Below are 26111 nucleotides of genomic sequence, written 5' to 3' on the forward strand. Positions count from 1 at the left end.
ATGCATCTAGCCAGGCGGTTAGTTCGGAACATGGCACCCCGCTCTCTTAATAATAATGGACTGCATTTATATAGCGCTTTTCGGGGCCCTCAAAGCGCTCTTGTCCAAATATGGTCACTGGTGACTCCAAATGAAAACAGCATGGCACCAGCAAAGCTTCAAAACGAAGTCCAGGAACCGGTGAGTAGTAACGCTTTGGCTACGTCTACCTTTAGTTTGGAGCAGTGCGAAGCCTGAGCTTTTGGCTCATAGGGATTACGTACCCATGCGCTGACCTCACTATTTAAAACATTTAATATGAGCATCCACCGTCTGCACAGAGCACGAGGCTAGCTGTAATGACAGGTATACTTAAAGGCACAAGTCAGTCTTTCAGCCATTCGTGGTATCTACTTGCCACTATTTATAATAAACACTTAAGGGGGTTATTGACCTAACAGCAGGCTCTAATTTCCATAGTCCCAGATTTGTTTGTAGCTATGTGAAAAGGATTGCATGTACTATCAAAGTAAGATTTATGCTTTCTCCACCACCACACACAAGCTTACAGGCAAAAGAATTCAGTGTTTGAAACCTGAGTCGTGCTTTAGGTCCTGGACAAAGACTGAAATAGCAGAGCAGTTATTAAGTAAGAGATTAGATGTTTGAGTTGAGCGCTGGGAATAAGGGAATTTAGACTAGACCTTTCAAAAAGAGAGGCACAAGAAAGCACAGAGTTCACCAGTTGTTAACTCGTTGTTGTGAACGCAGGCGGATGAGCTAAACGTTGTTTTCTTTTTCGTGCACAGCCAAAGGCCGAAGAGAAGGACTGATTCACAGGCTGACACCAAATAAACCGATTCCTCGTCAACTAAGGAAAGTTGCGAGGAAACATCAAACCTCACAGGTAGAGGTCCCATGCCGTCACTCAGACAGACACTCCACCTGAAGCATAATAACGACATAAATGTATGACGAGCGGTGAAATCGAAAGCCTGGGAGCTTTTTGAGATTGTAAAGATGACGTTTCTGCTGGTGTTGTTACCAGCAGATGTTCATGCATGTGCTCCTTCACACTCTTACCTGTAACATTCTCAGTGTGACCGCTCCGGCCTTGTTATTATTCACTATTTTTTGAGCCTCCTGTTCAAGTCCTATAATTCACAGCTAATCCCATAACACATTGGGACTACGTTTTTACTGTTCTGCATTTTCTCCGTTCACACTTGCTGAATCAGTCTCATAAAATTTGTAACCAAAACCTTTCCAGATGCAAAACAGAAATGTATTTACATGTAGTCAAAAGAACACTGATGTGTTGCATTTATTTATGATGTATCTAACAGCACGGCTATAGTCTGACTTCCCAGTGGCCCGGAGCAACAAAACCTCCAGAACGGAGCAGGCATCAATGAGAACAGACATGACTTTGATTAAGTCAGACACAGAGTGCACTTGGGTTGCAAAGCAGCTTGCAGATGCATATCAAGGTTACTCAAGCACTAATCTTACTATATATATATATATATATATATATATATATATATATATATATATATATATATATATATATATATATATATATATATATATATATATATATATATATATATATATATATATATATATATATATATATATATATATATATATATATATATATATATATTTACAAATTCTTCTAAATTGTCTTAGAATGTGTGAAACTAAAAAATATTTTCTTTAGACAGATATAAAATGTTAATGTTTAGTTATGTAGAAAGTACCATCTACAGCATCTTAAGTCTACAATTCAACTCTAAATTTTAGATATTTTACATTTTAGAGACATAAATAAGGATCTTTTAACAATTGTGGTTTTTTTTCCCTTTTTAAACCTGTGTATATTTATAGCTTCCTCCTTATGCATTTCATGCATGTGTTATTTTCAGACATATGGGGGTTATGTCACCCCCCCCCCCCCCCCCTCATCAGTAATGATCTAGTCCGGTATTTACTTGGGCGTGACTTAGCCAATTAACCAATACCTACCTATTATATGTCAGCTGACCTATCTATGAAGTTTTGACTGGTTAATTTGAATTTTTTTCCTGTTTCCTGTCTTGTATTTAAGCAATTTTTACAATGTTTTACTATGACCCTGATGAAGGCCACAAGCCGAAACGCGTTGGTCTATTATTAAAGTTGTTTTTCTTCCTCAAGTGTTGCCGGAGTTCCTGCTTTGTGAATTCTTTTATCCTCTCCATGCACCTTGGAAGCAGGTGAAGTTGTGCCAGAAATTTTTTTTGCTGCGAAAGTACCATCTACAGCAGATGAACAATACCAAAAAAATCACGTTCTTCAAAAACCTGAGAGACCTGAATATCTGACCCTTAAATTGAACCCTCTAATGTTCACTAAAGCCTCGTCAGAAATGCTCTCTAAACTGATTCAACAGGTCTGATGGATCCAAATTTTTAATTTCTGTTTCAAGTCATCATCAACATGTATGGAGGAGAGAGGTCCAACAGCATTTGTGAAACACGGTGGAGGCTCTGTCATGGTTTGGGGTGCATTTCAGTCAGTGGTGTTGGAGACGTCGTCAAAAACTAACGGAACAATGAGCAGAGAAGTGTGATATTGTGATCCACCATGCAATATCATCTGGAAAGCATCTGATTATCAGACTTATTCTTTTAATATGCCAATAACTGAAACAATCTCCAGAGCTTGGACTTTAGTGTTATTAAAGGAAAGGAATAAGGTGTGGCTCAAGACTTTTGCACTCAGCTGTAAGCATTGCATTAACTGATCTGGACATGCAAAACAGAAACATGTGCAAAACCCAAGTTGTATCTACATGTACGCACTCCTGCCCTCCTTACTCTGCACAGACACACCTTCAAAATTACAAATGCTCACCTGCCTGTGTGACATCACAAGATGCTAAAGGGAGGTGTTAATCTTTGTTTTTTACAGTGGCGAGTGGGCTGGTTCATTCCAGCAGGTGGCTGCTCGGAGAACCTCTCAACCCAGGTACAGACAGTCCTGCACTCGGATCAGCATTTAACTTTACAGAAAGGTAAGAACTGATCTGTCAAGTCTTTATATTTTTACCGTTTTGCTAATCAGAAATTTCAGTGTCAGAGTGTCAAACTGATCTGCAGGCCTGATGGAACTGACATTAAATATGGATTTAGAGACTTCAAAGAATAAAAGAAATAATTTTAATCTACTAGATAAAAATGGTAAAACGTCTTTGCCCATTTAGCTAATTCTTTACTGTATACTATATAAGCACTGGTGTTACCTATTGGTTGCCTGAGGCTCTTATAATGAGATGAATAACTTCTACTGCAAGAAGTACGCAGAACAATTGGTAATCTGAGCTTCAGTAGGCGCAGGAACACGACGCCTGGCTGTTTAAGAAAAACAAAGTACACGACGAGATGTGGTCAAGGTGATAAGCAATGCTTGTACTCGTGTTTCACAATGAAATCTGATTTTGCCTGGAGGGTTACTTTAAACGTCACGTGTGTTTTAAGCGATGCAGGAAATTAATTTCAAAAGTAAAGAGATGAGGTGAATGTAAGAGGTGGCACGGCTCATCACAGCAGCACTGACTGTTTCATAAATATGTGTCTATTGAACATTCAAACAAGCAAGGATGCAGACTGCAAAGGTCATGCCGGTTATGGAGAAAGATCGTGCAGTTGTAGCAAAATTTAAAAGTCACACAACACATTTAAATTAAATTACTGAGGTCTACAATTAAAAAAAAATATAAGTCCTGAACAATGACACTGTAATAGGATGGTAGAAACTAAAATTAGTAGAAATATGAAGAACTATCTTCAATGAAGCGAACACAAATCCAAACACGTGTTTCGTTCATGTGGTATTTGAAGCGTGAATAAACCATTAACCTTCAGGAGTGGGCTAAAAATGACCAACATCCTTTATTGTGCATTTAAAAACTTCAGGCACTAAACCTCCTGCAGCCAGGCTCAATGACAACTGAATGTAAGTCTAAAGGGAGCTGGAAATATTCCCAAAAGATTGGAGGCTTTGAAGGTCACTAGAGGTGGCACAAAGCTCCGGGGTAGAGTCGAGCTAGCCACCCGTATACACTGTTCTGTTTCAGCGAACCGCAAATGGGTGGCACAGTGTCATTTGCAGTAAGTGAGCATGTAATGGAGTTGTAAGTGCCCCGAGCAAGAAAGGAAACAAGCCAATTGCCCAAGTTGTTTCCAGAGTTCATCCTTTGATTCCTAGACATTTAGGCTAAATTTAGAACACAAAAGGATGCTATCAAAAATGTTTGCAAAGATAATGACATAAACCTCAGGAACATGAAGTATCACAGCTCTGAGTGCAGTGGGAACGTCATGCCAAAGGGCAGGATGTGTTTTGGTTGTTCTGTGTGATGCTGTGTTTTGTACACAGAACACAGAATTAAGCAAAGTGGTTGTGGTGAAAACAGCCCAACCTCATGAGTCAACACAGGGACCTGCGAGGCCTGTCTGAATGCCGCTGTAGTCGCTGCTAAGAATATTCCGACGACTGTCTATCATTTCCTAGAGAAACAAAGCGGTCTCAGATTACAGTACAGTATATTCATCGCATGACTGCAACAGGTTTTTTTTCTTAGTATCTTGAAACATTTAAAAACACGTTGGGCCCTGATTAAAAGGTCTTTTCATAGCCTGACATTCCACTTCCTGTTATGATCAAATTCACTCTGACAACATTTACATCACCTTAAGAAATGTCAAATTAATAATGCAGTGATTATGTTTATTAGCTGACCGCATGAAACAAGATGAAAGTATCTTAATTTAACTTGTCTGCTTGTGTTACTCTTAAAGACCAGTTTTAATGACTCCATTTAATGTTCGTTGTTAGATTTGTTTTCATCGTGTCCTGGTGTCTAGACTGAAGGAGAAGGAAAAATATTTCTTAACAGTAGCTGCAAAACTTGTGCAGATGTACATTACCTAAATCTAATGTGCATTTTCCCAATTTGTGTACGTGGCCAACAAGATGTTTACCATGTTCGTTTTAATTAAAATTTTTTCTGAAATTTTAAATTCAAATCAGCTTTATTTACACTGCACCAAATCAGAGCAACAGTCACCGTAAAGCATTTTTTATTGTAAGATGAAGATTGTATAATAATACAGGGAAAACCGCAACAATCGGGTGATTGTATGAGAACAGTTTTGCGACCAGAGATGGGCAGTAACGCGTTACTTGTAACGCGTTACTGTAATCCGATTACTTTTTTCCAAGTAAAGAGTAAAGTAAGGGATTACTATTGCAAAAACGGTAATTAGATTACCGTCACTTTCCCGTAGGAACGCTGCGTTACTGCGTTACTAAAACTGATTTTTTTTTGCGAGAATGTCTCATGACAGTGACGTAAGCGAGTGCGACGTTCGTGACAACAGCTGTGTGCAGATCAACAATGGATCATATATCGAGTGCAGAGAGAGTATGAGCGTGCAGCGTTTAAAGCGTGGAAGTACTGACCTTACTTTGAGTTTGATTCCATAAAAAGTGACAAAAACATTAGTGTCCGTTGTGCGTGGGAAGAAAACTTCTTTTTACAGCGAAAAAAACCCCTAAACTTCAGAGCAAGCACCGAGTAGCTACGACGTAATGGGAAACTCACAGAGAAACTCGCGGATTCTTCCACTGACCGCTGCACACCTGCACCAGGGTAAACCTCCGCCTACCCCACTCCTGCTTTACAGGTGAAAATAGAGCAACAGGACTGCTAGTCTTTGACTTTATTTATTTTCTGCTGTGTTTTACTTGCATCTATTTGAAAGACTGAGTGTAAACACACAAAAAATATTTTATGTGCTGGAATGTGCAGAAAATAGGTTTAAATGTTAAACTAATTTCTTCCAGTCAGAATGTTGCAGATAATTAAATTTTTGCTTGATGCATAAAGTTAAAAGATTAAAACTAATAAAACAAGTTTTAAAAAGAGACTTTTCCATTTGATTACATTTTATATGATGGATTATGCAGAAAAAGTAGAATTGGGCTGAAAGATCTATCACTTTATCACCTATTCAGGTTGTAAATCGTGTTTTTAAAAAGTAACTAAGTAATTAATTACTTTTGAAAATAAGTAATCAGTAAAGTAACGGGATTACTTTTTTGGGGAAGTAATCAGTAATTAGTTACTGACAGTGGGAAGGAAAAACTCCCTTTCAGCAGGATGGGCTGAGGGGTGGGAGAGATATATTGATATTGATATTGAGAATAACTGATGGTTAAATGCAAAGGGGAATAAAAATATGTGAGTGAACAGGAAATGCTCAGCAGCCCAGGCCTATTGCAGCATAACTAACATACACACGTTACCTTTCTTGTGCCAGGATTAATATGCACCATAATGTCCATTATTTTTTTTAATTGCATAACCAATGCAGGGATTTGGTGGGGTACACCCTAGACAGGTCACTAGTCTATCACAGAATTAACACAAAGACACTCATTCATACTTTCAGCCAATCAGTTAATCTAAGGTCATGTCACACAGACCTTGAGACTGGCAGTCAATCGCCCACCAATCACAGGCCACAAGAGACAAAGCGGTATTTCCCAAACAGTTAGCGAGTTGTTGCTGGCAGTCACTTATTGCTAAACCCCGGTGATGCATGCCTAGAGACCGGTCAGTGACGCGCCCAGTGCATATGATGCTACTTACTACACATAATGTCCCCCTGTATATATTCACTAAATGTATATAATGTTCTCTCCCTTTTTGCACAGTCGAGGAGCGTGTCAGGATACATTTCACTGCGTGTTGTACTCGTATAACTATGCATGTGACAAATAAAGGATCTTGAATCCCAACAACAAAAGAATGTGTACTCCACAATCAGTTGGCAGTTAGTTACTGTAGATTTAGTAGCATATGGTGCTGCACCCAAAATGTCCACACAGAAAGGAGCACGTTGGGCACTGAATTCAAACCCTGAATCTTTTTTGGTGTGATGTAACAGTGATAACCACTGAGGCATCCTTCAACTTAATTTGGTGTATACCTAATAATGTGTATCATGCAGATCGAGAGCAAAAACTGAAGCCCATGAATGCTACTAGTCCTTAGAGTGGACATTCTTCAGGGAAAATGCTGAGATCTTGCAGAGAATCACTGAGAAGTTTGACAGACTTGGAGCTGCTAAAAGAAAAAAGCAGCACGATTAATTAAAGTCGGATTTATTCATTTGAACACTACAAATATCTAATAAATATCTTAGCAGTCCAGCTATTCAGTCATTGAAATTGTTTTACATATCTTGGTACTGACTTCTGTACCTGTGAGTCTGAAATGACCAGTGTTGAGTAACGAATGTGGTTTTCACTTTGTTTTATGTAAACTGAGTATTTGTTGGAAGCTTAAATCTATACGACTAAAGAAAAGTATCAAATACATGAATCATTTGGCACATCTTAATGAACGTTCAATGACTGCCTTCACTTTTCTAGTGTTCTGAAAAACATGAGAACTAAAAGTTCGATTTCAAATTGATAACCTGCAAACGCAACAGTAACTCAGTGTCAGTTACTTTCCAGTAGGAAGCTGCACTTTTCTCCTTTTGTATTATCAGGGTATTTAGGAAGGGATTATGGGAAGCTAACAGGACGTTGTTTCTATGACCTCATGGAGCGAGCTCCATGCTCTGGCAGTGGGGATGTTCACTGTGGCCAGAAGAAAGTGGAGTCTGTGACTGGAGCCCGGTTCACTCAGTCAGATAGCGGTGATTCAAAACCCATTTGTTTTGGGCGTAGAGGATGCTCTCAGTGGTTTGGCTGTGATTGATCCTTCTTCTGCCCGTGATCGCACCGTGACACTATTCCAGTTTCCACATTCATTTTTCCCCTGCTAACTTTGACCAGTTCAATGCAGTGGTGTTTCCTTTATTGGCCCTCTGACAGTACTTTGACCTCCACCCAGAAAAAAAAAAAAAAAAAGGATCCTGGGCCATTGATTTTGGACAGCAGCAAAACTCTGCATGGAAATATGTGCAAAAGACATCAATCTGTGGCATAAAACAAGATAAAACTGTTTTTACAGCACAAGTCACATGAAATCTTCTGTTTGATGCATTTTCAAAGCTTTTAATCGTCTAATGATGATTACCGTAATAGACGAGCCTTTAATGGATTTATTCCACTACTGCCTGAAGGTGCATGAATGCCATCACCTTAGCAATGGCTTATTAAACAAAAACTAAGTAAGAAGCTAAAAGAAGTGGCAGCTCGAGCAAGCACTGTTGCAGTGAGTTTTGTATCTCCAGGCAACTGCCCCATTAGGATTAAACATATTAACACAAATAGCAGGAAAAGTGGGATCATTCATGGTAAACATTCCCATATTGCTGCCTAAAAATACACCTTCAGAACAAATCTACAATGAAGACAAAATTATAAAATACCACACAAATGACATAACCTTGGAGATTACCAACTGATGTTTCAATACAGGGAGACCTCCACTCTTAATTGATTCCTCCAGCATCAGAGTCTGGAAAGAGAGAAAGTGGAAAATGGAAGAGGGCGGGCGTTTTACTCTCACAGTAAAAAGCTCTTTGGAAAAGCCCTTTGGGATGTTCCAGATGAGGATGTTAAATAATTAAACAGATTTATGTATATCACATCTCTGCTTCTTGTCCGAAATTAATCGTGACACCAAAACACTCAATAGCTAATTAACAGTAGAGTCAAAATTAATTCAGTTTGTCTTTATGAATGGTAATGGTAAATGGATCGACTCTTATCTAGCACTTTGCTACTCTCCTGAGGCAGTTTGAACATGGATATGGAGCTGAATATAAATAAGGATATTTCAGGTGCATGTGCAGAAGTCTAATTAGAGCCTTAACAAAAATGTGCATTTTCATGTCACAATTTTTGGACTCCTGATTTAGGTCAGACATCAGACGCCGGCTGCAGACTTGCCTGTCTGTCTGTTGGCTCCAATTGTCATGACCTGCATTACTCTAATGACCTTCACTCAGGTTTTGGGTCAATTTAACTACAACACCAACTGCACAGCTCTCAGTCCAAAGTGGCAAACTATAGAAAGCTGTTGATTTTAACACTCTTGTCAGGAACTGATTCAAAGTTAGTTAGGAGGTAAATTCTAAAGATCTGGGAGATACGATTATCCATCCTGTCATGAACTGAAAGGTTTGGACCCAAAAACGCAGATAAACACAGGCGAGGAGAGCTTTACAGTGATATTTATTTGGAACAGTGACCTAAAGTAACGAGGGAGGCCCAATAAGGCTAGTTGCAGGAATGGGGAAGAGTTCAGAGAGCCGGGGGAATATTCTGTAACAGAGGGAGAGGTAGTTAGTTAGTTGTTTGCCTTACTGTGCCAGTCCGGGTTAGTATCACTGAGGGGAGGGGAGATAGGTCCGTGGAAAGCGTCTGGAGGGTCTCAAGCTGAAGCGTGGAGGTCAGAGGGCTGGCGGTGAGCAGGCTGGGAGACAGAGACTGTCGAAGTAAGGTGAAGCCAGGGTTGGAACTCCGCTGAATGAAGGGAAGACAGAAATTACTCCAAGAGATAACTTGCACGAGGACCACCACGAAGGGTAAACGTCATTTACCACCGAGAAGAGTAGAACAAACTGACGAGGAGGAGCCAGTTGAGTCAGCTTAAGTAGGTCTCCCGCTGATTGCTCGCAGATGAGGCTCAGGTGAAGCACTGAAGTCTCCGCCCCCAAGGGATGGCTCAGCAGCCACAGAAGGAAAACCCCTCCAGGTACTCCCACAGACCATGACACATCCAGCCTTTCTAGCTTAAAAAAAACCCCAAACAAATGATTTTTATTATCATTTAATTTAATTTTTTTGCTATTTTCAAGATGAATCCAAAGAAAAACATCCTGAAGACAGTTGATTTGCACAAATATCCTGTTTTATCCGCCCAACAGGCCAAAAAATTCAAATATACTGTTTAAAGTAAGGTAAGAGCAGGGAAAGCAACATGTTCTCCTATTTTAAAACCATAATGCAAATGTTGGTTTATGGTTGGATATTTCCTTTAAAAAATACTTAAGTGGTTATTCAATGACAATATCAGAATATCCATCGTTCCATATAACTGCTTATCCCTTACAAAGACTCTCCAAGCTGACTTTGGACATAAGGTGGGATAGATCTCAGGCAGTCCATGGGGAACTCCTAAAGATATTTAGACTCACCAATTAAACCGAGCAGAAGTTCAAACCAGGAACCTTCTAGTCATGGTAGTAACCACCTTGCAACATCAAAGAATGATCTGTTATTGTCTTTGTCATTGTTTTTGCCTGTTTGCATATGATATCTTTGATATGTTCCCTGCAGCCTCTGGAAGATGCATCACAGACAGTATACATCTGTGAGCCGCACTGATGAAATCCCCATGAAGACCGAAAATGGACCCCGACCCAACAAATACCGCTATGTACGTAAAGAAGGCAGCTCTAACATCATGTTGCGCCACGTTCCTGAGGAGAGGCTGCTCTTTGTGACCGACATCTTTACCACCTTGGTGGAGATCAGATGGAGGGTGATGTTTCTGATCTTTGCTCTCTCTTACATTCTGTCCTGGCTCTTTTTTGGGATCCTCTTCTGGGTCATCGCTCTCGCTAATGGAGACATCAAGGATCCCAACACTGAACCCTGCGTGTTTGAAGTCCGCAGCTTCACGGCCGCTTTCCTCTTCTCGCTCGAAACTCAGACCACCATTGGTTACGGATTCAGAGGAATGTCTGAGAACTGCATGCATGCCATCATCATCGTCACCATACAAGACGTCATGAGCTGCTTCATTGATACGTTCGTCATTGGAATTGCTGTTGCCAAAATGGCCTCGGCCAGAAAGAGGGCGCAGACGGTGGGCTTCAGCAACCGTGCTGTCATCAACCTTCGTAATGGGTACATTTATCTGTCCTGGAGAGTTGGGGACTTCCGCAGGTACCACTTGGTGGAGGGGACAGCTACCGCCCAGATAGTCCGCAGTACGATGCACGCCACTGGGAGAGTTGATGTGACTTATGAAGACTTGGTGATCCAGCAGAAGGACATCATCCTCGCCACACCAACCACCATCTATCACAAGATTGAACCTGGCAGCCCGCTGTACACCATGACTTATGCTGATCTGCAGAGAGCAGACTTTGAACTGGTTGTGTCATTTACCTACACAGATGACTCCACAGGCATTCTGCATCAGACGCGAACCTCTTACACTCCAAACGAGATCCTCTGGGGTCAGCTGTTCCAGGAGATGATCAGAGTCGGCAGGAAGAGCTACAGGGTGGATTACAACTTGTTCCATCGCACTGAAAAGATACACGTCCCCCTGGTTAGCGCTAAGGAGTTTGAAGAGAAGAAGCAGCTGCAGCTCACACGACACTCACCTCGACATTCACCCAGCTCTTCCCCACGGCTCCCTTCACAATCGCCATCTCAGGATCACCGTGATAAATATTTGAAACCCCCGATGGTAAAGGTGGAACTTGTGAGTGACAGCCAACCTATACCAAGTGTTGCACCATCTCAATCAGACGATAGTCAGGATCAAGAAACTCTGACTCAGCCAAATAATCAGACAAGTGAAGAAAATTGAAAGCAAAGCTGTGAAATTCGATTTCATCAAAGAATCCTGCAATGGTGTTCAAGATGGGACAAAGTTTGAGCTTGTGCAAAAATAATTGCTTGAGAAATTGATCGTTTCAAATATAGACAGGCTTTTGGGAATATCACTTGACTTTACAAAAGTAGGTGATAGCCGGTATGAAGATCCAGATTCTGAAGTTCTAACCTCACAGAAGCTTGATAAACCCTTTGCTTTATGTACAAGCAGCTGGACGGTCCTTGTGGCAGATAACACAGTTAAAATACCCAGTGCTGTCAGCAGACAGAGGTCATTGTTCTAACTTTTGTTGAGGCCTCCCAATGTAAGACCTCACATCTGGCTTGGTACATCTTAATTTTATTTGTTTTAATATTTTGCAGGAAGATGGTAAATGGCCTGTATTTGTCCGTAAGGACCTCAAAGCGCTTTACACATCCAGTCATCCACCCATTCACACACTGGTGATGGCAGCTACATTGTAGCCACAGCCACCCTGGGACTGACAGAGGCGAGGCTGCCGGACACTGGCGCCACCGGGCCCTCTGACCACCACCAGTAGGCAACGGGTGAAGTGTCTTGCCCAAGGACACAACGACCAAGACTGTCCAAGCCGGGGCTCGACCCGGCAACCTTCCGATTACAAGGCGAACTCCCAACTCTTGAGCCACGATCACCCCCATGTGATCGCCCCAGATGTCAGGGGATTAAAAATGACGAATGAAACTCAAAGGATTTATTGGGCCAAGGAACTTCATAACTCATTTTACCGACTTTTCAAGCCTACAGAAGATAAAAGACGATGTGTGGGTGTGTATTACTTTAACATTTAAATTCATATTTTGAGTCATTGGCCTCTTGGTGTTATAAAAACTGAGCTGATTGGTGGTTCTTGCTGGAAAAATAAAGGACAATGGACTGATGAACTTTCAGTAACAGCGGGGATACGCTTCAGTCCCCCTGAGACCAAAATTGTATAAGCAGCAAAGAAACTTCATGAATGAAATGTACATCTTCCACTTTTGAACTAATGACTTTTACCGTTTCTGTCTAAACACGGGCACAACAATGCAGTGTAAACACAAACCCTCGTTTGGCTTATTGTCAAAATAAAACTGATAGTACAGCACCTGAGCATCTGGTTTAGTACAACATTTTTACCGCTTATTAGGTGCAGTTCTTAAAACTAGAGTTCACAGGATCAGAACATTTATCTGAAAAACACTGGAGATGAGTTCATCCACGCTCGACTACACAACCAGGCTGCAATAACCACAAGCACGTAACTGTGATTACTGATTACCATGCTGACTGGATTGGGTTTAGCGGGTGTCACTCTGTGTTAAAAACACAAAGTTGTAAAACTTGCACTGAGAAATTTTTATGAAGCAAAAATGATCATATGTATGTGTCCTTAAGGTTAAAAAATGAGTAATTATGAGCCTGAGATAATCAAGAACAGCCTCTAAAGGGGAAGGCTATATGACTTTGACTCAAGAGGTCAAATATTTAATGTAAAGTTTAAAGTCTTGGCGTTGCTGATGGCAAATAAATTGAAGTCATGCAGGTGACTACAGTAACATCCCATATTATGATGTAAGTCAAAGTTTATATAACACACAGGGAATATGTTCTGTTCTTTTATGTTTGTGGTGGAGGAATCTTTGTTTAGTCATTTTAAATAAAACCTGCTCGTCAAGCCATCTTTCTCTCTGTCTTGCACACACACAAACGAACGTTTTTATATCTTAATTAATTGACATAATGCTTCCCTAGCCGCTTACCCTAACCATCAAAAATGAATGCCTAACCCTAATCTTTAGCCTAAACCTAACCATAACCCAACTGTAACCCTGACACTAAAACCACATTTTGAGCCTCAAAAATGCTTCAAATTTTCTTCATTTTTGTTACATCTGAAAAAAATGCTAATTAAAAAAGGCTACCATTGTCAAAGATTTTAAAAAGTGATGCTTACATGTATGGTTTGTGTATCAACTTTGATGATCATCCCTAAGATGGATCATGGTTTGTGTCTGAGAACAAAAGCTTTGATCGGGAAAGTCACTTTCATGTGAAGTAACCAGACAGACAACGATAACCAGATGCTCCTGCCCCACACGCTGCTTTGTGGCTTTGATTTGCACCGCTGCAGAAGCCCATTAAAAACATGTATTCTTTTTCATCATGTATGTAAAACTGGTCAGTTCCAAGTGCTTGATGTTGTTCAGGACATGGTGATGTTGCATGTTGCTTTAACGGTAACGTCTTCCCGTCAGGCAACTTAATCCGACCAGCCTGGGCATGCTCTCAGCGGGCCTGATGATGCACCGTTCACCTGTAACTCTTCAGCTTTTGTTTGCTGATGTCTTCAGACAGTTTGTAGCTTGCACGGAGCTCTTCAGCTCTTCTTGGAAAGCTTTCTGAAGATACCGTGGAGATTTTCACTCAGATTTTTAGAAGAACATTCTTGAGGTCAGATGCTGATGTTGGACAAAAGGGCCGGGCTTGCAGTTTTCATGCTGATTCATCTCAAAGGTGTTTGATATGGTTGTGGTCTGTGTGGGCCAGTCAAGTTCTTCCACACTATACTCATCCAACCATATCACTATGGAGCTTGAATTGTGCACTAAAAAAGAACAGTCTTCCCCAAGCTAAAGCACAGGATTGTCCAGATGACCGAATTCACCCACTGGCCGGTCTTTTTAAACATCTATTTACAGAGGCAGTGATTTTTTCCCCTTGAAACAAAACAAGTACAACTGAAATAACGTCACAAACTTTCAGTAACACTTCACGCTGATCCCTTCATGATGAAACAGAACTTTTGGCGGCAGCTGCTTGTAAATAAAGCCTGACTTCACATTTGGAAGCTCATCTGCAACTGAAGCAAAGTTTGTTTTCAGATGAACGGCGTCATCCCACAGAGGCCCCCAGGATGGCCACAGTTTAGTTTTTACAGGCCTGTCTGACCCTCTCTGCCTTATGATCACCGCTGACCTCACTGCATAAGGACATTTGATTGGCTTGTTATTAGAATAGCTAAACATACACTGTTACTACAGTGAAACCAATGAGTCACTAATTTCATGGCTTTTAATGATCCTTGATGTCGACACAATACACAGAGTACCTTGAAAGCCACATTCTTGTTTTAAAGGAGGGACTACAGAGAATTATAATTCTCAGCATCAAGAGAAAGTCCAAGTAAATTTGTAGTGTTGCTGACGAGCGGCGCGTGCGGAAGTTGGTCAATGTGAAGAGCAACATGAACAACTTGGACAGAGGCCTAAAAACATCTATAATTACTTTCTGAAGTGTCAGCTGTGCAGCATCTGACAACTCCAGCCACACCCATCACTCGCTGTATAGATGCCGCAGCGCCATAAAGATGTGATGCATCATTCATAAGTTCGAGTTGTATACAGGTGCACCATCTTCCTATGGCGATAATGAATAATGCAGACTTTATGCTACTACCTGCAGAAAGAAGCAGGAGAACATAGAGGAATCTAGTCTGTAAGTGGAGATTAATTTTGAGAAATATAAAGAACTTAAATCATGTAATATGAGCAGAGGTGTTTCCAGGATTTTACAAATGGGGTGGCACGTGCCCCCCAGAAGGGTTACATCAGAAAATTATATCAGAAATAAACACCAAACAAAATCAATTGAATACTGGTTGACATTCTGCTTCTATAAACATGTGAGAGTCAATTTAAAATATCTATTTTAATATCTGTATAGCAACAAAGCACAACAACATTTGCCTAAGGACCCTACAATAATACAGAGAAAACAGAAAGACCCCAACAATCAGACGAACCCCTATGAGCTAGCACTCTGCTGACAGTGGGAAGGAAAAACTCCCTTTTTACAGGAGGAAACCTCTAATAATAATAACAATAATGCATTTTATTTGAGGGTGCCTTTCTAAAACCCAAGGTCACCTTACAAAGAGAAAAAGATATCAATAAAAAAGTAGATTAAAATAAATTAAAATGCAAAAACAACAACAAATAAAAACAAAAAAACAAATAAACAAGATTTGACAGCAAGTAGGATCTGTGTTAAAGCGAGTAACCCAGTTTAAACAAGTAGATTTTGAGCTGTGACTTAACAAATATAGATTCCCTTCTCTTATTTAAGTTGGAAGGAAGTGAGCTCCAGAGCCGAGGAGCAGAGCGACTGAAAGCTCTGTGCCCCACAGTGATGAGACGAGCAGAAGGAACAACAAGATGAGTGGTAGATGAAGATCTGAGAGAGCGGGAAACTGTGGTGATATGAAGCAGATCACAGAGATAAGGAGGGTCAAGGTTATGAATGCACTTAAACGTGAGAACTAAGATTTTAAAGTTTATCCTGGCTTCTACGGGCAACCAGTGAAGCTGTTGAAGAATTGGTAATATGGTCTCTTAAGGGAGTACGAGTTATGACCCGAGCTGCAGAATTCTGAAGAAGCTGAAGTTTGTGGACTTATTGGGGAGAGCAAACAAGAGGGAGCTGCAATAATCGATCCAGGAAGTAATAAGACTGGACAAAGATTGCAGAAGCATGGGGAGTAAGGAAGGGACGAAGTCGGTTAATGTTACGCAAGTGAAAGTATGCAGAGCGGGTTATGTAATTAATGTGAGACTGAAATGAGAGAGTACAGTCAAGTATGACACCCAAACTCTTTACCTGTGGGGTAAATGATCTGATCTAATCTCCATAAGGCAGTTCGAGAGGAAGGTAGGTGGAAGGGATGAATTAGGTTTGGAGGAAATGTAGAGCTGGGTGTCATCAGCATAACAATTAAATATTATAATTTTGGAACATATGGCCAAGAGGGAGCATGTCTGGCAGCATCAGGCCCCTCGTCCCCAACCACAACTGGCTGGGGATGAAGGGAAGAAGACTGGACAAAGACGGCCTGTGGAAGAGAGCAAAAGACTCAAATGTGAGTTACCCCCTTAATGTTTACCCAGTGTTTGGACTCTTACTGTGAAAATGATGTGAAACTAACAGATGACAGTGAAATAGATAAAACATGTGTATTACTCTCCATCACAGAACAGCTGCCGTGTGATAAATGTGTCTGAGTTTAAGGCTTTGTGCTTTGAAAATGTGTGTAATTTGATTCTAAATCAGCTGATAGCTTTTAAAATACAACAGCAGCAACTATTAAAGGATTAATGAGTCAAAAAAGGAAATTTGTTTGTGAGTAATTGAGTGTTTCTCCCACTTAAACACTGATCAGGCACAAAACTAAAGCCCAGAATATCATTTCTGCAGCACACCCTGACAGCGGGTGACTCCCCGGTCCTCTGAGGACCCACACTTCAGTCCCCTCCGCCACACATTTGTCAGTTAAATGATGTAGTTTTGATTTATTAAATCAATATATTTGGCTTCAATAAATCCAACATTTTATATTAATTTACTCAGCATCAATCAAACACCTCAGAGCAACAAAATGTTGGTAAAGTCTAAAGCGCTGTCAAAGTAAACGTATATGAGAAGAAAGTACGTACAGTACTGTGCAAAAATCTTGAGCCACGCTTCATTTCTTTATATTTTGTTAAGCGATCTTGGGCAATAGTTTTCCAGGCTTTCTGAAAGTCTTTCAAAGTTGTTTATGTATTGTTTATGTCCCTGGGCTTAACCAGTGTTATACCCATAAAGGACAACTTAGCAAAGAACCAATTTGTTCCTGCTTTGTTGCCAACAGAAAGCCGTCTCAGTAAGTTCAGACTGTGTTGAAGAATGAAGTTACTCATACCAAATGTTGACTTTCAATCTCATTAGGCTTGTAGAAAACTCTGTTTACTGTATTTCCATTTATACTTGCACACTGTAATAAATCATTGCATCCATTTCCATAGCAAAAACAAATAAATGGGTGGTGCTAGCTAGCTAGCTAGCTAGATAGATAGCCAGCCTTTATTGTCACTTTAATTTAATTACCTCTATTTTTATCTTAAACCTAACACTAAAGACTGCTGGCTCCCATGGCTTTTAGTTTTTTAGAGTTTGCACCTTCTAAAATATGTTCAAACATGTGTTTGAGCTCTGGTGGACAACAGACCACACGCCTGTGCTAGCTGAACCAGGGAGGACCGACACCGCTTGAATGAAGACACTTGTATCCAACTGGGCATTTTCTTTGTCACATATAGCCCCGTCATGATGCCTTCAGCTTCCATGTATGTATTCTGTGTGATACAGACATAAATCTACTATTAAAAGATGAAATACATTATAAAGAATAGGTGAGATACAGCTAACAGTTGTTTTTGGACACAGAGGACTTGCTAACATCTGCTAAATGAAGCTAGACCATAACACTCCCCACCAAGTCTCAGCTATAGCACAGAGGCTAACAGTAGCTTGGCTAACAGTCAGTCTCTCTCTGTATAATCGCTTTAAGACAGCAAATTGGACCCAGAGTATACTGGACAACAAAACAACACAGCACTCATCACTCCTACAGAAATAAATATATTCAGATCTATATTTATACACATGCATTACTTACTCTTGGCATTAAGGATGCAAAAAAGCAGTTTTGCAAATGTTAGCTCTGAAGATGTGCTACCTTAGCAGCCCTCCAGCTTTTGTTCCCACTTGTGGTGGGTCCACATTAGGAAATATGATTAGAGACTATAATAGAGACACAAAGAGCAGAGTAAATATGAAGCCAGCAGCCATTTAGCTTACATCAGGAACACAACTGGAAAAAGGAGTTCATGAGAGCTGGCTTGACTGTCCACTGGTACCAAGACCAGCAGCTCCAAGATTAGCAATGAATTATATCATGTTTATTCTCTGCATAAAACAATTTGATGGTTTAAAGCGGGGATACTGTTCATGCTCGTTAGGATAACTGGTGAGTCTAAATTGGCTGTAGATGTGACCGCTGGTGAGCTGTCCAGGCTGTAGCCCTCCATTCACCCTCTCAGACTATTAGAGAGGCCAACAACAATCATTATTGGCCAGTGGCTCAGAAATCTCAGCGCCTTCTCAGTCCTGCATTAGTTTAAAAGGCTAAAAACACAAGCATTGGAGTGCAAAAGGCTGAAAAATCGAGTCTTTACTGATGTCAAAACGTTGTAATTAACATCAAGACTCTACCGTGTTTACATATTTCATCTGAATTCTCCAGACATTGGTGCTGCCGCGACACAAAGCTGCGTGAAGAGGTCAGCCCGAGTTCCCCTCTGTCACATTTCAGAGCTCTCTGTGTGGGAGGCACTCGCGTGGTTAATTCCAGTCTCCAGCTCTCCACCTTGTGGTCCACATGCAGCACCGACCCGCTGCATGTGTCGCTCCCTTTATTGCTGGAAATTGGGCATGGAAAGCAAACACACATAGGGCGCACAGCTCACTGACACAGGTGGTTTGGGCTAAATATATGCGCTGCTATAAATACCCAGAACTAAAAATAAAGCTAACAAAAGGCTTGGTGAAAAAGCACGCAGTTGCGGGTGATGTTTATCATGAATTAGTAAGCAGGAAGAATGATTTAGTCAATGGCTTTAAGGCAGCACAGCTACGAGCCTGACCTAAAATTATAGGGCAACAGATGCACAGTCTAAACATCCGAAGCAACTCGATAGCTCAGTGGAGAAAGACAGTCATATCATAATACAGGCATGTAGGCCTTTATTGAGTGAGTCATTCTTTCCAACAGAACACATTTTCCATACTCACATTAAAAAAGAAGATCTAAGAAAACAGCGAATATCACAGAAAAAAACAGAATGACAAGCAAACTGTCAGGAGCAGGTGGGAAGAGGCGTGGAAGTCCCAGATCCCTCGATTTTCTTCTGTTTGTGTTACCAGGATAAAGTAGTTGCACACCACCTTTAAATCATTTATCTTAGTCACAAACTTCCTCCAAATGTACCACGTGGACGTTTTGTTTTCTAGACCCATGAAAATAATATTTATATTTATGCCGCTTCGTGTTTGAACTTTTCGCCCTCAGCCCTCGTTTTTTATATTCATCGCGTCACTGCATCAGTTGCAGTGTAATTGCTCGCCATTCCTTCTTGTTGTGTCCGGTTCTCATCGCTCGCGTGGATCAAACGCTCCAAATGACAGAAAAAAAAACAGCGAGTTATTACGGCTCTACCACGGTGCGCGCTCGCCCCCCCTCCTCCCAGTCATTGGCCGGGCGCGGAGCCGGTGGGCGGGCCGTGCCGGTGCGCTACTGTTTAAAACGCTTTGGGGGAACTCAGTGCGAAGCACATAGTAGAGACCGGTCTTCCAGAGAGATGAGAGAAGGTTTGTGGTTTTATCCTGTTGATTCCAAAGTAATAATAATACAAAACTGAAAAATAAGCAGACGCACGGAGACGACGCTGGTTGTAAAAGAACCCGCAAAAGCCCCCCAAAAAACCCAAGAGGAAGTCTGGATTACTATTTCACCGAGGTGATTCCAACCGGTCTACAAATGAGCAACAGGTAGATGAGACGATATTTTCTTTTAAGTCGTTCCTTGTACAGATCTACTGCTCTTGCGCTTTAATGTAAGATGTTGTGCTTTATTTGGGTGCTTTACGCACGTCTGAGGAGCGTGTGTGATGGTTTGATTCTCCACACGCAAGCTCCCTGGCTTCTCTGTTGTCACAGAAGTCAGATGGCCCGCCAAAAGTTTGACTTTATCATGTCATAACCGCTTCAAGCTGCATACTGAGGTGTGATGCCTGCGGTTGAAGCGAAACCTGCGGGTCTGTGTCAGTCTGAGGGTCTGTCCGTGTCTGTGCTTTTTTCCCCCTCGCACCTGTTAACATTTGTCGCTGGCATCTGGTGCAGTCTGAGAGCAGCTCTGCCCGCCTCTTTACGATTAGATACTCTATTAGCGACGTTTAAAAGGCTAAAAAGTGTATAAAGCAATAATAATAATAATAAAACAACAGTTTTGTTTTTGAGTTTACTTATTCAGGAAATGTTGTACGACTGTTTGTTTTTCTAAAATAGTTAAAAATTGTTAAAATTCGGTCGTTTTGAATGAGAAAAGGAAAACACACTGTATTCGTGCAGTATAAGTGCAGTACTGCGCACTTAAGCCATCATGTGAAGAAACAACACACACTGGTCAACAGTGCAGCTTACACTGCAATCAGCACGCACATTAAATAATGTACTGATGGGCTGAACTTTACTCAACTATGCCTTCTCTCGTTTTTTTGAAGTTAAATCAAAGTAAGTAAAAGCCCAAATTGCATCAGCCAGTTAAACATCCTGCAGGTGTGAAACTTCAGTATGACTCAGCTGTGGCAACATATTCTGTGCTTTAAGGGTGCATGTGATACCCTCCAGGCCCAGAGAACTTTCTGCTGCTGCCAACGTCTTTCCCATCTTAAAGCCTCATGCCACAAGGAGAAATCGATCCTAACACACGCAGAAAAAACATAACAGGGAGGCGGTGCTGGGTCGATATAGACCCTGTTGCTAGGAAAATTAATGAGAGGTGTTTTAGTTGTGCTGAGAGAATCCTCGTGGGGCAGCTGTTATCGCAGCAGAGAGGAGAAACCCCTGAGGGCTTTCTGAACATCAACAAGCTGCATGTCTCTTATGCACACGTTTTTTCCCTCAAAACCTATCCAAAATGACAAATGTCCACCCTGAAACTGACCTGGTGAAAGCTGAATCAAGTTGAATGTTTTCACACATTTAGTGTCTTTCTTACTAGCTAGATAATGTCATAATAATGGTAGTAGTACATAATAAAATAAACTTTAAGTTGCGTTAGCTAAACAGCTCGGGGGGATTTTCAGTCGCAGGTTGTTGTGCATGCTCAAATTTTGCTGAATATTGTTTGAGGGATGAGAGGAAGGAAAATGGTTTGCATATCTGGGCTTTCTCAGTGTAAACAGTTTACATAATCCATCAGCAGTGCAAGACCAGCAGCACGAGATCCCATAGAAACACAGCAGCTCGCGGTCTAGCAAGAAATGACCAGGTCAGCATGGCACAGCCAAGAAAAACAAGTCCACTTTGTAAATGGCCAATAACGGGACCTGAGTGCAATTACTGTGTGGCCTCTCTCAGTGGAAGCTGAAATGTTAGATGAGGGTTAAATATCTCTGTTGTTGTTTGTCATAACTGGATGAAATATTGTTGGCACAGAGGTGAGCTTTTCTGGCCCCGTGTATTAAGTTCTTGATGGTTTTTCTCAGGCTGCACGTCTGACAAGCTATTGGGATTTCATGTTCAGCAGGCTCAGTTACCTTTATGTATCCGGATGCTAGTTTTCCTAATTGACACCTTCTGTCTCTGTTTCCTTGTAGCACTTGACATTGATGAGGCCCAGTCGCCCAACGAAAGAGGAGTGACCACTTCACCCTCCTTTTGTTGCACCGCATCCAGAGGCCAGTGAGGCTGAAGAGGGATCCCTTCAGCCCGCCTCATTTTGTAACCATTTCCTCTCTGAGTTGGTCCCAGAAGTGTTTCAAAACTGTTTCTCCAACGCTTTTTCCAGAAACTTAGACTGTTTTCCAAAGCAGAAGCAGCACAGCCCTCCCAGACTGAGGTGATGGGAAGCGTGCGAGCCAGCCGCTACAGCATTGTGTCATCAGAGGAGGACGGCATGAAGCTTGCCACAATGGCGGTACCCAACGGCAACAGCAAGGGCAAAGTGCACACGAGGCACCAGCCGCAGAGCAGATTTGTAAAGAAGGACGGTCACTGCAACGTGCAGTTCATCAACGTGAGCGAGAAGGGTCAGCGGTACTTGGCTGACATCTTTACCACGTGTGTGGACATCCGCTGGAGGTGGATGTTCATCATCTTCTGCCTGGCCTTCCTCCTGTCCTGGCTGTTCTTTGGCTGCGTCTTCTGGCTGGTGGCCATCTTTCACGGGGACTTAGAAAATAACGACCATCCATGTGTCTCCAATGTTAGCAGCTTCACTGGTGCCTTCCTGTTCTCCATTGAGACTCAAACGACCATCGGTTACGGCTTCAGATACGTAACGGAGGAGTGCCCGGTGGCTGTCTTTATGGTGGTGTTCCAGAGCATTGTGGGCTGCATCATTGACGCCTTCATCATCGGTGCAGTCATGGCAAAAATGGCAAAGCCCAAGAAGAGGAATGAAACACTGGTTTTCAGCCATAACGCTACAGTGGCCATGAGGGACAACAAGCTCTGTCTGATGTGGCGCGTGGGCAACTTAAGGAAGAGTCACCTGGTCGAGGCACACGTGAGAGCCCAGCTTCTCAAATCCCGAACGACAGCGGAGGGAGAGTACATCCCCCTCGACCAGATGGACATCGATGTGGGCTTCGACAGCGGAGTCGACCGCATCTTCCTGGTCTCCCCGATCACCATTGTACACGAGATCGATGAGGACAGCCCTTTCTATGACATGAGCAAACAGGACCTGGAGAACTCGGAGTTTGAAATCGTAGTCATCTTGGAGGGCATGGTCGAGGCGACGGCGATGACCACACAGTGCCGAAGCTCCTACGTCGCCAGCGAGATCCTCTGGGGCCATCGCTTTGAGCCCGTGCTCTTCGAGGAAAAGAACTATTACAAGGTGGACTACTCCCGCTTCCATAAGACATACGAGGTGCCGAGCACCCCTCTGTGCTGCGCCAGAGACCTGGCAGAGAAAAAATTCATTCTCTCCAACTCCAACTCCTTCTGCTACGAAAACGAGATGGCTCTGGACAACAAAGAGGACACAGACGAGGGGAACGGGGGCAGCGTCGGCCCTGATGGCACTCAGACAGACAACATCTCAGAGAGCGAACACAACCAAGCCATGGTGCCTCTAGAGCCTCGGCCTCTGAGACGAGAGTCCGAAATATGACTGTTAAGACATCTCGTGAGAGATTTTCCGAGAGTCGCATCTCAGCTCTGAAAAGGCACTACGAGCCAAGCTGGGTTAGAGTTAGAGGCCAACCCAAACGGTACTGCTGTGGGAAGTGAGGTGTAAGACTTTGTCCCGATGAGTCTGCTTGAACTTTGCATACAGCATGACAAAACACAGCACTATGAACCATGTGCATATCGCAGAATGAATTCTCCATCAAGTCCCCATGAATGTGTGCTCAGTGTCCGGTGACTGCAGAGAGGACGGAGGCTATTGCAATGACTTGAAAACTGCAGGCATGTCTCAGTTGCTCTGTCCAGCGACAATAACGCTCTTTCAGAAAGGTGTTTTGTTTTTTTAAGTCCTCTAGTGCTGCTAGAAAAAGTGGAAGTTACACAAAAAACCCTTTAAAACACTTTCATTTTGACACTGTCACAGAACCAAAGAGTTAAGAAATCGGATGTCTGGAACAAAGAAGGTACACGTTGTTTGTTCATGAGCTGGCCTCATAGCAGACGTCACTGAATGCGCCTGCAATAACCTGCAGAGAACTTTCCTTTGACTCGATAGCACTGATTCTCTCAGCTTTGTGCTTTTGCAGAAAATGTTTGAGCTGGTCAGACTGATAGAAACATGCCTGCTTGCGTCAAGAGATCCGAGCAGGGTAGTATTAACGACATCAAACTGACAGAAATCATTAATTTAAACTGAGACTGGGGTAATATGAGAATCTGAATGTTCTTAAAAGTGCTGCTATGATGTTGCTTCTTCTTTTTTTTACGGCTGATAATGACTATGACAATGCCAAAGAGTATTATTATTATTTTTATTATTATAGTTATGTTTCTGAAAAAAAAAACAATTAGATTTGGTACAGAAAAAGTAGAAAGTTTAGGCCGTTTAATGTAAGGTTTGTTTTTCAAGAACATGTGTACAGTTTCTTTTCTTTTCTTTCTTTTTTAAAATGTCGATTATCTGTATCTGGAGCCATGTCATCAAGCCGTAATCTGGACCCACAAAACGAAGAAGGCGGTCAGGTAGCGGTAAAAAAGCAACACTGACGAGTTCTTTCGATGGGCCAGATTTTTCAACTTAAACACAAGAGTTCATTTCAAGGCAAACCTTTATTTTTAAGGTTTGAAAATACGAGTCAGTGTATCGGTGTCAAGAAATCCAATACACTAAAATAAATTTTTTAAATACATAAATATCAAGTCTCTACGTAAAGCCGGTTTCCCTTTGTGCTGAACTAGAAATCGGCCTCGACACCACTGGAGTTTTCATTCTCTGTTGTAACGCTTTTGTTTTACTTGAGAATGTAAGATTTCAAAGAAACAAAAGTACTGTAACTGCACAAGAGTTTGCATCAATACACGTTTATATCCTGTATCTTTTGTGACAGAAAGCCGCTGGGCTCAATAGGCAGATCCTGCACGTGTAAATACCTCCCTCCCTGTTGCAGTTGTTTTGTATCGGTCTTCCAAATGTACTGCAAAACCACAGAATGTACAGATTTTGTATTATTATTATTATTATTATTATTATAATATTGTACATGATATTATATTGTTCTTTTACAATAAAAAGTCAATCGGAATCAACTCGTGTTGCTGGTTTAAATATCTTCTAAAGGGGCAAAGACTATTTTGCATTAATTGTTGCAAATGCAAACACAATGTGAGCGAATTCAGAAGCATCAATTATTGCGGTACTGTAGAAGTTTAATTTCTGGAGGAAATTATAAAAAAATCTTCTTTTTTTTAATATATATATATATTTTTATTAGTTTTTCTGTTTTCACAAATAGTACATAATTACATAACATAATAAAGTGTACAATTCAGAACCAAAAATAAATAAATAAATAAAAACAAAAAACTAAAACAAATAAACAAAACAAAAACAATCAGTTCCATCTAAAAAATAAATAAATAAATAAAGAGAGAATACAATATAGTACAATACCTGTGGTATGTTGCAGTTTGAACACTCAAGAGAATCCTTGTAACATAATATTAGAAACATCAGGTTCCACATAATTCAAGTTTGGTTCCCACACCTTAAAGAATTTAACTGTTTTTGAGTGCAGTATACATGTAAGATATTCCAATGGCACTAGATCCAACACTACTCTTTGCCAACCTTTAATAGTTGGTGCTTTTTCATAAATCCATTGGAGTAGTATATTCTTCCTCGCAGCATAGGTGAGAACACAGTACAATCTCCTATTATTCTTGGATATTAATCGCCGGCTGGGGAGGCCCAGTATAAGAGACAGAGGGTCCATCTCCAATTCACAACTGAAAATCTCCATTTCAGATAACACATTAGACCAATATTCTTGCAATTTCAAACATGAGCAGAAGCTGTGAGTTAGGGTACCAATTTCTGTCTTACATTTGAGGCTCATGGGTAAAAGGGTAGGATTATATTGATGTCTGCGAAATATGGATATATGCATTCTGTGTACGAAAAATCTTATTTTGAGCAAAAGTCTGTAAAATTTCTCAGCATCTTTTGACAGTTTTTATTCATTTTGGCAATAAAAGACATAAACGCCCAACTAAAAAGCCTAAAAAGTGCCCCGAGGCTTTTTAAGCAGTGAGAATGGCTTCAAGAAGGACTTTGGTTTATCTCAGGCAGGATGTTTGGTTTCAAAGTGCGTCGATAGCCGGTTTGGCACCATGTTAGCATTAGTCAACT

The 26111-nt window shown here is 41.3% G+C and overlaps 2 protein-coding genes across 2 annotated transcripts; both read left to right on the top strand.

Annotated features, from left to right (window-relative positions):
• Positions 1 to 2950: 2950 nt before the first annotated feature.
• kcnj16a (potassium inwardly rectifying channel subfamily J member 16a) lies at positions 2951 to 11599 on the top strand. Its single transcript, XM_006793239.3, has 2 exons — positions 2951 to 3040; positions 10333 to 11599. The coding sequence occupies exon 2, from the start codon at positions 10343 to 10345 to the stop codon at positions 11597 to 11599; it is 1257 nt and encodes a 418-aa protein (XP_006793302.2). The 5' UTR covers positions 2951 to 3040; positions 10333 to 10342.
• An 8248-nt stretch (positions 11600 to 19847) lies between these two features.
• kcnj2a (potassium inwardly rectifying channel subfamily J member 2a) lies at positions 19848 to 24999 on the top strand. The gene is made up of 2 exons (XM_006793240.3): positions 19848 to 20053; positions 21883 to 24999. The coding sequence occupies exon 2, from the start codon at positions 22128 to 22130 to the stop codon at positions 23403 to 23405; it is 1278 nt and encodes a 425-aa protein (XP_006793303.2). The 5' UTR covers positions 19848 to 20053; positions 21883 to 22127; the 3' UTR covers positions 23406 to 24999.
• The last annotated feature ends 1112 nt before the right edge of the window (positions 25000 to 26111 follow it).

This window comes from Neolamprologus brichardi, chromosome 8, assembly GCF_056152115.1.
Source record: "Neolamprologus brichardi isolate AB-2024 chromosome 8, ASM5615211v1, whole genome shotgun sequence".
Taxonomy (NCBI): Eukaryota; Metazoa; Chordata; class Actinopteri; order Cichliformes; family Cichlidae; genus Neolamprologus; species Neolamprologus brichardi.